The 13,745-nt window shown below is 40.3% G+C and overlaps 1 protein-coding gene across 1 annotated transcript in view; it reads right to left on the bottom strand.

Annotated features, from left to right (window-relative positions):
• Positions 1 to 10,007: 10,007 nt before the first annotated feature.
• itga9 (integrin, alpha 9) overlaps positions 10,008 to 13,745 on the bottom strand; it is a 55,055-nt gene continuing 51,317 nt past the window's right edge. The window contains exons 27-28 of the mRNA XM_059359724.1: positions 12,757 to 12,876; positions 10,008 to 10,732 (exon numbers count right to left, since the gene is read on the bottom strand). Coding sequence (XP_059215707.1) covers positions 10,634 to 10,732; positions 12,757 to 12,876 — 219 coding nt within the window. The 3' untranslated portion in view covers positions 10,008 to 10,633. The remainder of the gene's footprint in view (positions 10,733 to 12,756; positions 12,877 to 13,745) is intronic.

Genomic DNA, 13,745 nt, shown 5'->3' on the forward strand with positions numbered 1-13,745 from the left:
AGGGATAGTTTGTGCATTATTATACAAAACTTGTTGTTTTGTTGTTATTTAATAACTTGAGTATTCTTTGGGTTATCAAAATTCTTTTAATAACTTTTTGTCATGAGGGTCCATAGATGCTGTGTGCAAAGTTTGGTGCAAAACAATGAAATTGCCTTGGAGGAGTTCGAAAAAGTAGGTTTGCGACATTTTGCGAATTTACGAAAAAAAACTCTAGGCAAAAATGGGCGTGGCCTATATCACGAGATTCAGCAAAACTCAGTGAACGCGTGGATATAAGATTTTTGAATGTTCGATGAAGTATGTGGGAGTTATTATTCAAAACGCACTTTCCTTTATTATACATTATTATAATTCAGGATGACAATAGATTATAACATTTTTCGCCTGGTGTGACTTATATTTAAAGTTTCATGAGTTTTAGGGTATGTTCAGGCAGTGAAAAATGTGATCATTTGGGACAAAGAATAAAAATAAAGAATCATTCGAAATACAATAGGGACCTCGCAGGTCGTTGCCTGCTCGGGCCCTAATTAAAAACATGATCTGCGTTAGACTTCTTGTGTCACAAATATCTGTGTTTTAAAGGGGTAGTGGTCACTTGTAGCCAACAGGCGAGGCAAGACTGGGTGCTACAGGGTGGGATGAGGTCTTCCTCAGACCCAGCTCATCAGTCTCTGGGTTAGAGGTCTGCTGGGCTCGATGGATCTCCAGTTTTCTCCTCCACTGGAAACACAAGGCTGTGGCCTCTGCACCATCTGAGTCTGGCTCAGGCTGCTTCAAACCCTGGAACAAGAGAGTAATTGTGCAGTTTTAACGGCCCCGGAGACGAAGCAGAGAGATTGATTTCTTGTCTACCTATACTACATGGAGCAGACCTCATATAATTTTTTTTCATGTGAGACTTACTGTGATGCAGGCTGTCTCTGCAGCATGAACTCCACGCAGGACAGTCTGGAGTAGATTTTGTGTGTTCTTCACCAGGATTTCATCAGATGATTTGCAGCCAGGTGTTACAGCTTTGACACTGAGTACACATTAAGAAAGAGGGTCTTATTACATGTTTTTTCTAGTTTTCAGAGTGTGATTTATGTCTTAACCCCTCTGACCTGGAGATGATGTTGAGCTGGTTGGTGATGGTGAGAATCTGCTCAACTATGAGGGAGAGTTCGACCGTACACTGCTTATCCAGACAGTGGTTGGCGATAACTCTGAGGAACTGAGTTACTGACTGGCAGTTTGAAATCACATCTTTGGCTGCAGTAACAAATGCTTCTTTATTCTAAAAAAAAAAAAAAGGAATGATTGTGGACAAGGGTGCCTGCAAATATAAAGATGAAGGCAGTGAAGTGCCCTCTGGTGGCTCTTACCGGTATCGGGCCTTTCTTCTTCAAGTACTGGGTCATGTAACACAGCGTGTCAGCCATCTTCCTGGTCACCTGCACAATTCTGTTGTCTCTGGGATCCCAGCTGTCACTTTCTTGCTTTAGAAAAAGGGACGTGTAGGTCAGCGAAGGAGCCTCTTTGTATGCTCCAAACCCAACACCTTTCTATAGAGAATAACAGAGACGTGATTTATCATGACATAAAGGAATCACTGAACGTCATAGTATTTTTTTTTTTTGATTGCTTAGGCACTGTCTATAGATCCATAGGCAAATTTGCAAAACTCTCACTAACTGCAAAACCATAAACCAAACCAGCAAAAGCAAACAAATCTTGCAAAAGAAAAATGTTCAAACTGCTTTTGCATCAATGCAGTTCACACAAACCATCATTAACACAGTAAGCACCAACTACACACTGATAATGTAAAACACTTTAGCCTTTTGTGTGTACAATACCTCAAAGTTTACAAAAAGTTTTGTCACACATGTATAAACACTAACACACATATATATAGATATAGATATCGAAATGTGAAAAGTATTAGTGTGTATGCAAAGCATTACACACAATTCAAATAAGGAGGATTTTTTTTTTTTTCTAAAAAAACACACTTTTTTCCTCATTTTATGCAGTGGAAAGGCAAATAACAAAATACTGTAGCAAAGATTATTAAATGAGCTGAATGTAAAAAAAAATAATAATAATGTACACAAGATACTTACATCTTTTTCTACACTTCCAGCTCCATATTTGGCCATAGCTGCCATGTTCAGTTTTGATTCTGCAGCTTTTTCACTGTCTGTGTTGCCTTTCTGCCGAGGTGTCATTATCATGTCAGAGGGAAACTCCACTTCTTTGACCTTAGATGGGACTGCAGCCAACACTTCTTTGACATCATCAGGCGTTTGGCCCTGTAGACCAGCCCTGATGAGCTCTTTAGTCTCTTGGTGAATCCCATCCTGCTTCCTGATCTCCTCCACCACATAGTGAGCTTTGGCTGACCAGCACTGTATGTGCACATCCAGGCTGAGCGTGTCACAGATGTAGTGAGTCTCTAGCATGAGCTTCGCCCTGCTGATTATATCTGAGACATAAAAAGAAAGGAGGTCGTTGATAGACCTCAGGTTAGAACGGGCCCGTGGGTCGCGGATGTAGTGTAAGCTGTCGTCGATTCTTTTAGTCAAAAGTTTTACACTTTCAGAAAGCGTTTGAGCTGCGGCGTCAAATCTTTGCTCTGTGTCTTCTGTGTTATTCTCCCTAAAGTGTTCAGCAGCAAAATAAGCAATGCTGACAATATTTTGAAGTGCTGTGTCATAATCCTTATTCGCTTTGCTTAAATGACCACAAAGCACTTTCATTTTGATCAAAAGATGTCTCTGAAAGAATTCTGATTTTGCAAGTTTCATGACAGTCGGCATTAAGTCGACCTCTCCTGCAGCATTGAGATAGGCATCAGTCAGGGTTTTTAGTTCCTCCTGGTATCCTGTCAGCTGTTTGGATCTGTAAGCACTTCTACAATTTAAGCTGGTTAGCCTTGCTGCCTCTTGGAGCCGAAGTGAGCTCTCCGACAGTGCTGCTTGCTGTTTCTGAGGGCTCAACTGGTTCACTGCAGTTGACGTTCCTAAAATCTTATCAAGGGAATTTAGCAATATCTGAATCGAGAGGCCCCAGAGGACACAGAGTCCTTCCAGTTGGTCTACCTGTCCTTCCCGTGAGGTGGAAAACTCTATCAGGTACTTTGTATTGTTCTGGGCTTTGTTCAGCTTGTTGTGTAAAGCGCTGAATGTTTCTTGACCGTCGCTTTGTGAGGTCAAATCTGACGATGTCAAGAGCTGGACCACGTCAGCACATAGAGTCATCACTTCATTTAGTTTTTGCGTAACAGTGACTGATTGACTTGTTGGCAGCTTCCTTTGCAGCTCATTGTAAACAGCGTGATACCAGGTTCCAGCTACTGGCAGTAAAACCTTTCTTGTGTTGTTAATAAGGTCACTAAACTGTGTGCTGTATTTATACACATTCGACGTGCTCTTCGCTGAACTCATCGCCGTCTCTTGTGCCGTCTGGACGAGCAGCGGAGTCAGTGACACCAGCTCTGCTCGAAAACTCTCCAATGTCTGACAATCAATCGCGTCGACAATCGCCAAGGCTTCCTTTGCGGCTTGAGCGTAACAATTTGACAGCTCAAGAACACCAGTGCATGCCCGGTTGAGTACTGTCACGTCTTTCCCTTTAGTCACAGTCACAACTTCATATAAAAGGGGTAAAAGGTCAAATTCAAGAGGCCTGTGGATCAGTTTGGGCTCATCGGAGACAGCTGGGAGCGTTAAATCATCAATGTCATATTTATGAGCCAGTTCTGCTTCTATGGTTTCCTCATCTGAGTGCTCCTCGGCATGTTCGTTTTGGGAATCCCTCTCCATAACCTCCAAAACAGGAGAGCCTCTCATGATATGATCCAGTTCACAGGAGTCTTTGACAGGTGACCGTGATATTTCAGGCTGGCGTGCTCCCTCCCGCAGCGGGCTCAGGAGATCTGGATGCTGTTGGCCGTCCAGTCCCTTTCTGAGCACTTTAAAATCCTGAATAGCCATAGAAACATTATCTGAAAAAGGAGAATATCCCTCCACATTGAGACTGGAACCTAAAAGCATGTCTTTGACTGACTCCCCCACTTTGTTTCGAGATGACTCAACCTGTTTCAGCAGGACCAGGAGGCCATTCCTGTAGATGGGGTCATCACTTCTGTCCAAGTGTCTCCTCACTGAGCGAACCACCAGCTTCATGTGACAAATAAGGTTTGTCGCATGTTCATTAAACATTCTGTAGCTTTGTTTTCTGTACGCCACATCGCATCCATGCTGATCATTGACAACTTCGTCAACAGCAATGCTGGTGAACTCCTTCACATCCATGACATCACTGAGAGCATCCTGAAGCTGGCTAGTCTCCTCCTCCCATTGCTGACACACCTCATGAAGCTTTTGAACAGTTTCTAGTAAATTATCTGCCAGCTCCAGTGACAGCTGTGCTATCCGAGCTCTGAGTCTTGTGAGGCAAACTCGCGAGTTCTCCACATTCTCCAAACTCTTTGCATCAACAGCCACTGCTGAGATAAAATTTGCTACTTGGGTTATTCTATCAGTGCATGATATAAAATCCTCAACCAGTGGTTGAACAAAGCTCAAATCCATCTCTGTAGAAGAATGTGCGACCAGGATCTGTTTTGTCACACTGAAAAGTTCCTCAGCTGTAGAAGATGCGGTAAGAAATGTGTCCAAAACTTGATAAAGAATGGCGGTCATCAAAGCTTCATCAAGCATTTGTATTTCCTGCACCAACACAGAGTAAGTATGCTCAAGGTTCTGCTCAGAATCATCCTCAGAGGACTTCAAAATCCTTGTTATGTCTGACCAGAACTGCAGGATGTGATGACAATGACCCACCATTCTTTGTTGAAACTCTCTACGAGAAGAGTTTGCCACAACCATACAGTGAAACACAAGATCTCTCACCACGCTGTCAAAGCCACTGCCTCGGATGGTGGAAGTGGGGGAACTAGTAAGTAGTTGAAACAGACTGTTCCTCCTGCATGTGTAATACCCACAAGGGCCAAGCGATCCACTGTGGCATTCGCTTTTCAGGGTCACAATAATGTCGCTCACTGTGCTCTGCACCTTGTCCAGAATATACCTCTTTGCTGCCTGTGCCTGCTCGCTTGTAGGGTGTTTGATGGTTGTGCACATGGCCGTATGCAGCATAGAGATGCACCTCCTCAGGGTCTCCAAGGAATCGAAAAGCTGTTTCTTTTGCCTGGGGTCCTGCAAAGAATTCGCTCTATCTACTGTCAGTCTGTTGAGGAGAAGCAGAGCCTCAGAAAACACCTGGAAAGATTTGAGGAGAGACTTGATGTCTGAGGCGGAGCCGAGCTCAGAGAGGAACTCCAAAACTTGATCAGCAGCTGCTACAACTCTCCTGACAGTAGCATCATCTTCCACTAATAGAACCTAGGAGCAAAGACATAGATAACGGTTCTTGTTATGACTTGTTTCTCATACTTATTTAGCTATGCCTGTGACATGGAACTGTGGAGTAATGTCAACCTGTCAGTCCATGATTTTACTGAAATATCTCAACAATTATTAAGACCATAAACTAATTCAGAAAAAGGTTTACTAAGGTAATAAATCAACAGAGATTTAGGTTCATTTTCTCATAGACGTCTTCACAATTAGACTTCTTTTTGCAGTCAGTATAGTCGGCCCCTACTGGCCATTATAAAGAATGCAGGTTTAAGGCACTTTAACATTAGCTTCACTTTTCAGACCACAAACCTAAGTCCATTTCTTTTACACATTCTATGGATGGAGAACATTGTAAACATATTACAACTGATAATCCTGCTAGCATTGTCATTGTGAGCATGTTAGCATGCTGAAATGAATGTACAGCCTCATGTAGAGCTGCTACTATGTCAGACTTTTGCTCATATTTCACACGTTTGTGTTCCTGTATGGGCATAATAAATATAACGTGGTCATGCAGTAATGTCACTGATCAAATTTTAAAATCAAACACAAACCCTAGGGATGAAAACATGATTTGCATGGGCATAAATCAAACAAAGAAATTTCCACATTGCATTGCCAGATGACTGCATAAAATTATGAAAACAGCAATCATAGGATCAGAAAGAAGTCTCCGATCATTTTGCAATCTCTTCCTAAACTCCGGACAATGATGGGAAACAAAGCTTTAATGTGTCCGTCTGTGATTGTAAGAGCTATTGTTTGCATAAATGTTGAAATTTAAAATTGCACAAATTACTGGATTCATATTTGATCCTCTGGTGTGCTGAAATAGCTTTGGATCTAGAGAGCATTTCCCATGACCGAAGAGAAGAAAGAAGAGTTTGTCCCACAGCATGTGATGTTCTACCAGTGTAGAGCTTCTTGTTAAAAAATGATGACAGTATAAGTAACAAAATGGACTTTTGTGTCCCTTTAATAGTTAACAAACCGTAGCTGATGTCATCCTATTTCATAAATTACAGACAGTCCGTATGCTGATATCATAGATAAGATGTCAGCCATTAGCTAAATTCACTGTCCTCACAAATTAAACATTTTAACTGTTATTTCCAACAAAACTGGAAGTCAAGGACAAGGATTACGGAGGAATGTCTGGGATATATCAGGTGTTAAATTTGGCGTCTTGTGTTGAGTGATATTTCCATTTAAGGAAAGTAAAAAGCAGTAGCAGCTTTAGGAGATGATCTATTGGAACACTTCTCTGTTTTTATTAGTCTGCAGTCAGTCCTTCCTCCCTATCTCTCTTTATGGGGAATTTGCAATATCTTGTGCAAATGTGCAATCTTATATTGAATTGTGTATTAATAACATACTTTCAGCCACCCTTTAAATTAAGTGAAGACAAATAATACATTACTTTAACTACTCCCAGGAAGACGTTTTGTGCAGCAGTGATGAGTTCCTCTCTGTGCTCAGTCAGACCTGGCTGGATGCTGAGTTTCTGTGCTGCCAGCAGCACATGCTGTCCAGACACAGTGACTGGCTCCAACAGGGACGACATCTCCATGTGCAACACTTCATCCTCTGTGTCACTGATGTGCCTGGAAGTAAAGAACCTGCTGTTAATCTGATAATGCATTACACATCTCATTAAACTCCACATTGTACGAACCTGGAGGCCACTGTGGCCATGTTCTCAGTAGCTTTAGCCACAGCCTGAGCTGCACCCTCCAGCTGGCTGAACTGTTCAGGTTCCTCTGCAGCGTCACACAGCAGCACCAAGTGGCACAAGTGACTTGCGATTGGTGCGACCACCTGCTCCACCGCCACAGTCCTGATTAACCCATGATCCAGTAGAGAGGACATAGTGAGCACTCTCTGGTCAACAAAAAGTGAGCACCTGTTGTAACTTCCCTGCTGTATTCAAGGTGGTGGCTGCATTAATAATTCACTGAGTTCCACAGAGGAGCTTGTAGTTTGTATCAGTGTTTCATAGCAACTGGGGTCACCTGACCAAACACACATAACCTCACCAGCTTTCCAGTGGTTGTATGTAACTAAGTACATTTACTCAGTCCTGTACTTAAGAACAGTTTTGAGGTATGTGTACTTTACTTGAGTATTCCCATTTTATGTAACTTTATACTTCTACTCCACTACATTTAGCTGACAGCTTTAGTTACTTCTAAAGATTTAACATTAAAAACATGATAGATTTACAGTGATTAGAGTTTTTTTTTCCAAATTAAACCTCAGAACAGTATATTAAGTAGTTCAAATGAGCCCTATCTTTACAAAATTAAAATGCTGCTTACAGAAACGCATCAGTACAAATCATCTAATAATATATTTTGATAACAATCTGGGTGGGGTCATTCTGTATAACAAACTTTTACTTTTCATACTTTAAGTACATTATGATGTGGGTACTTTTACTGAAATAAGTTTTGAATGCAGGACTTTTACTTGTAGTGGAGTCATTTCACAGTGTGATATTAGTACTTTTGCAGGTTTCAAGAGTTATTAGCTGACTTGACATAATTGTTGTGTATACAAACGTGCAGTAGTGCTTCTTCCACAACATTATTCTATTATTCATTTAGTCAAGTTGGTTTAGCAAAATTAGGTCATTAAAGCACTGTCAGTTAGGGTTTTGTTTTTTTCCTGAAATCTTGCAACAACACTGGTTTTCAGTCATTTTTTGTGACATTGTCATTGTGGGCATGGTTGAACTCCAAAGAGACTGTTTGTATTTTAGAAGCAGATGACTTTAGTGTAATTTTTACCTTTTTTTTAAACCTAAGAAAAGGATCTGAATACTTCCTTCTCTTTGTTGTTTATGAGTTTTTTGTCTGTACATTTAAAGCAAAGCGGCCAGCAGAGAGCACCACATATCATCAAAAAAAAAGTTAATCAGCCAACAACCACACTGGACTCATGTTGACAAAAACAGCATACAGACATGAAATTTCACTCTAAAATTTATCAACAGATAAATATACAGCTCCAACATGACTTTAAACATCAAACATACAGCACACTATAATGGAAATGATATTCAGTGACAGTAGTATACTCAACAACAACAAAAAAACAAATAGCAATGTGATTAACGGTGACAACAAACATACAAACAAAATATAACCATCACAGTTCAGACTTTGCAAAAAAATGTCAAGTGTCGGTTTCTCTGCATACAGATATAGCATCGGTTTAACAGATGCAGAGGGAAGACGTGAATGTGTACAGTATATGCCGTCATGCCAGTGGAATTAAATGGTAAAATAAAGTGTATCAGATCATTAACAGATTCATACAGCACAAAATAGAGAGCCAAGCAATCATAGTGAGCCATAAAGTGTCTTAGCACTGAAGTGTGAAACATATTAAAATATAGTTTTGTTCTTTGGCATTGCACGTTTAAATCTGACTCCGGTCTTCTGCAAAATATCATATTTAATATCATTAATCATCACCAATTTTCATTTTCAAAACTTGAAATTACTTACTTTGGAGGTTACTGTGTTTTTTTCTCCATGTTATTTTGCAATAAAGCTCTACAAATGTATGAAATTATTATTATCCCTACTTCCTAAGGGACATTTGATAGAAAAATAAATTCACTGTGTTCTGCAAAATTTCATCCACAATGAAAAAAAACATCTTTTAAAAGACTCCCAACAACACGTGGGGTAAAAACTTGAGTACTGACTAGCTGTGAACTTTAATAGTGGCAGATTTTCAAGGAGCTGACATTCCTCCATGTTGACTTAAAATGAGCTTTTCCCATGAGCCCCAAAGAGCTCGTTTATGTCTAGTGATTGAGTGCAGCACATTCCCACCTATTTTTAGGGCATTACTCATGCCACGGGCCCCTGTAAATGACTGTAGGTGGACTCCCATCGCGGACTTTCATCTGGCCGTGGAGAGTAATGTATCTCATATTTCACTCTAAAACCTAATGCCTAATAACATAATAGTAAAATTAAATATGGTCTGCTTAGGTGAGGTCTGGAAGGGTTTTTGGGTAATAAATCATGATCAGGTCTTGTGTCATGATGTATAGTGAATCATGTCTTTGCTTGAAGCTTTTGGGGATCCGCTTAAAAAATTGCCTGAGCAATTTGCAGAGGCTGCTTTGGATAATTCACTCTTGTCACTCTTGTGTTGCAGAGAGTAAATATTCTTATTTAAATCTGAAAATAATCACTTCCACTTCTATTATCTACAAACAGCTTGGTTTAATGCCAGACCATAACAAAGGGAATGCTTACGGAAAGTCACAAAGCTTGAAATATGTTCAGGCGTGGATAATAAAGGAGATATGGCAAATAAAGTGTTAATAGAAAACTTTGCAGTGCGGTTGATTACCACATCCTGAACTCGGCCCTAATGACCTCAGAGAGTGTTTTTACTGGGCCCTCAGTGCATCTGAGACAACTCGCGGATGACATGAGGACACAGCGTTTTAATCATTACATGTGTAGGACTCAAACACAGAATTAGCTCTTCTGGTTGATTATCTGTGGGAGGGAGGGGCAGTCAGATGTGTAAAACAGATACTCCTAAGCCGGAAACAGTACAGAAGAGATACAATCTTTCACTCCCAGGAAGAACTGAATATACAAACGACTCCAATCATATACTATACAGGACATATCTTTGGCAAAAAAAGTAAAGCTATGGAGCCAAGGCATTCATTCTTATCAAACATCAGTGCTTTTAGGAAAACATACTGTAGATACAGTATGTTTATAATGGCCTTCAAACCCCCATCTCTTCTCGAAGCCCAGTTTTATACAATATGGCTTAAAGTGTATGTAGAAAAATAAATTTGCTATGTAACACAGCCCTGAGGGTTTTGTTGTCCACCAGTTTTCATGCCGTCTCCACATCCCCGTACGGATGTGGGTCTCCATCAACAGCTCTGCTCTCGCTGGCTGGCTGGGAGTTACCTCCTTTGAGATTAAGCTGAATTCCAAGTGTCCTCTGGCAAGCCACACTGTCACCTCAGAAGCCTGTTTCCTGGACCCCCACCCACAAAAAAATATCAAGTCTCCAAAAAATATGGAGAATATTCTTCTCTTCCACATATGGAAGACTGAAGGGCCTGGTGCCACTGGGGCGGCTGGGCTGCGAGACCACGTGCTATTGGATCCTTCCCGACCCAATCCCTAATCTCATTGGCTCCTGTGGGACCCCCACTGCAGGTCTCAGTGGTTCTTTTCCATCCAGTCCCAGCTTTCATCACTGTCCTTCCTGTTCTTTTCAGCCTCAATGATCTCTCTGTAGCGCCGACGGAAGAATCCCATCTGTCAAAGGACGAGAGGTCGAAAAATTGGAGCGGTTAGTAAGTTAGTGAGGTGTATCTGTAATCAGATCTGACTACAGGAATGATTAACATGCTGTTGCATTTTTGAGCTCAGTACACATATACTTATAACACTGCTGACTATTATTATTAACTTATTGACAAATATGTCACCCTTTAAAGGAAATGTAAATGTAAATTGCTTATTTTTTCTCTTGCATGAGAAGATAGACACCATTCATGTCAGTAAATATAAATATACAGTCATCAGCTGGTGTTACTGGGGGTAAACTATTTCTCAGCTGAGCGCAGCAATAAATATTCCTTTAAGAAGCAAGACATTGCAGTACATAAATTCAAAAGATATGTTGAAAGAAATTGTTTTTAACTTAAAAATAGTGTTGAAATTCCAGTTACTTTGGGGAGCAATAACAACAATTAGTATTAGCTTCTCAGTACAGAACTGGGTTCTATTATACTTTAATTTAGGGGTTTCTCATGAAAAATGTTTGCTAGTGTTATGCAATTATGTTAAACCAATATTGTTGATCCAGTAAAGCCATTGTTGGATGATACTGTGAACATTTACTCAGCTTTTACAATCAAGTTTTTGTTGTCATGTCACACAACATGGTGTAATGCTCCCTTAAGAGTCTTTGTTCTGCTATTTTCTTTTTTTGGTGTTGCAAGTCTTTGGGAATAATCTTTAACACAAAAAGATGCGCGTGTGAATTGCACACTGATCTTTGTGTCGCTTCACTAGAATCGACTACTTATTAGCACAGTCAGGGGAGCTCCCGCAGTCTTATGAGATTCAGCTGCACAAAAGCATCATTTCAAAAAAGGATTTCGACATTTTCTAGCTTGTCGTGTGGATTTGATTTCACATAGCTTGTAAATACAGTGTTACTCAGCAGCTGACTCACAGGAGTGTCACCACCAACCAACATCATGAGAAAGTTTATTTAAAACAGTGTCTTCTTTCAGCTGCATTGTTGTAATAACATCATTTTAACTCAATAAAAATAATAATACGAACTGTTCACTGTGATGGATTATACACGTTAAAGCTTCAAATATCTGCAAGTTGGGAATGGGATTTCCCCAGCAGTGAAACTAACGGACAACAATGGATGTTTGAGAGGTCGGAAATCAATTTAAAACATCCCGGCATGCTTTGAAAAATGGCCGGCAGTACTGCAAAGTATACACAATTTAAAGTTAATAGGCTAAATCACACAAAACCACCAAGATGGATGGAAGCACATCAAGCATTTCCCCTGTAGAAGCGTGTTGTTTCTTTAGGAAAGTAATATTGTGTTCTAATTTACATTTAACTACCAAGTGTGACATAAAGGAGATATGAAAAGGATGGAAGGAGAAGTGGATTCTTGGTGTGTATCAAAACAAAGCATCCACACTGGGTTGTGCCTCTCTCACTACGACTCCATTCATTTATCTGCATTTGCCTACTAAAGTTTATTGATACAGACCTGTGCTCTCCTCAGGCATTTCCTGAAAAGAGCAATACAGGACATGTGCTGCTCTTGTAAGTGGGGTTTATTTTGGCAAGGTTTTGGGGATGGGGGGGTTAATGTATCCCAGGACCAACATTCCAAGGTTTCGTTGTGGTATTCCCGGTGGAAAATGAAGCAGCGAAAAAGAAAAGGAGTTTTGTGCTAACAGGGCCTCTGGACATCAATGTAATTGGCATTTCCCCCTTTAGATTCTTCTTTCATGTGAGTGGTATGGTGTGAATTATTGTCCAGCTTGTGATTTGTCCTTTTCATGGTTGTTAAAGGCCCAAAGCGAGCTCTCACCCCCACCTCTTTCCTTACCTCCAGCTGTCTCTGTACAACTGGATACTGTGCTGACACTTAAACACAGCACTACTGGCTGTATGACAACTCCCTTTTATTTACTATTATAGCTCCAGCAAAATGTTGCAACAAGAACAAGCAGTTTTGTGGTGTTTTGTGACTAACTGTAAAAAAAAAACACAGTCCGTGTTCGTGTGTTGGTTACCTTCCAGAGTAGCACAGCTAACAGCAAAAAGATGAGGATTCCCACCAGCAGACTGATGGCAATGATCCAGCCGACTACGTAACCCCTCGGCTCCTGACTGTGGAGAGCCTCGAACACCAGCTGAAACACAACAACACTTCATTCAGTCAGTGAGTCACACAAATGTAATCATTAAGTCATGTGCTAATGATGCAATGCAGTGCAACAAAAACAACCAAGACACATCTGATTTCGGTCACTTCAGCTGTGTAACTCTAGATTTGATTCAAGACGAGATGCATGTAAAACAGAATACAGCAAGGAACTGGACACTAATGGAGTTTATTTTATATACATTACATTCAATCAGTCATACTTAAGAAAAACAAAATCAATGCAAATTCAGGACCAGTTTATACTGTATGCTATTAAGTTTCAAGCAGCATCCATTGAGCAATTTGATTTATTTTATTGAATTTTAAGTAGTCCATTCTCTTCAGCCTGAGGTTGTTGTTTTTTTGTCACAAAAAGGGCAGGACAAAGTGGTTTCAGTGATCTCTACCCCACAGCTATGCAACATATGCATAGAATATTTCCATTCACATAATACGTGTTCATATTTAGCCAGGCTAGTAGCATCTACGGATGGCGATGCCAGTTTGCTGTTAAAAAATGTTAGCATGCTAATGCAGATGTTAAACATGGTAAACATTAGGCTTATTATTATTGTCATTGTGAGTGTGTTAGCAGTATGCTAACTTTACTTTGAAAACAGCCTTACAGAGCTATTAGCATAGCTGTTTTTTTATCACAAGTTTGAATAACAACAATAGAACCACTCAGTAAGGCTGACCATCACTTTTATGATGCACTGCTTTATTGGTTAAAAGGAAAAAGTGTTGTGTTTCTCAACTTCAACATTATTTTTTTGTGTCAAAGTTACAAATGGGCATACACACTTTTTGAAATTGGTCCAGTATTGAGTGAGAGCGATACAGCTAGCAGCGGCA

The sequence above is a fragment of the Centropristis striata genome, chromosome 20 (assembly GCF_030273125.1).
Source record: "Centropristis striata isolate RG_2023a ecotype Rhode Island chromosome 20, C.striata_1.0, whole genome shotgun sequence".
Taxonomy (NCBI): domain Eukaryota; kingdom Metazoa; phylum Chordata; class Actinopteri; order Perciformes; family Serranidae; genus Centropristis; species Centropristis striata.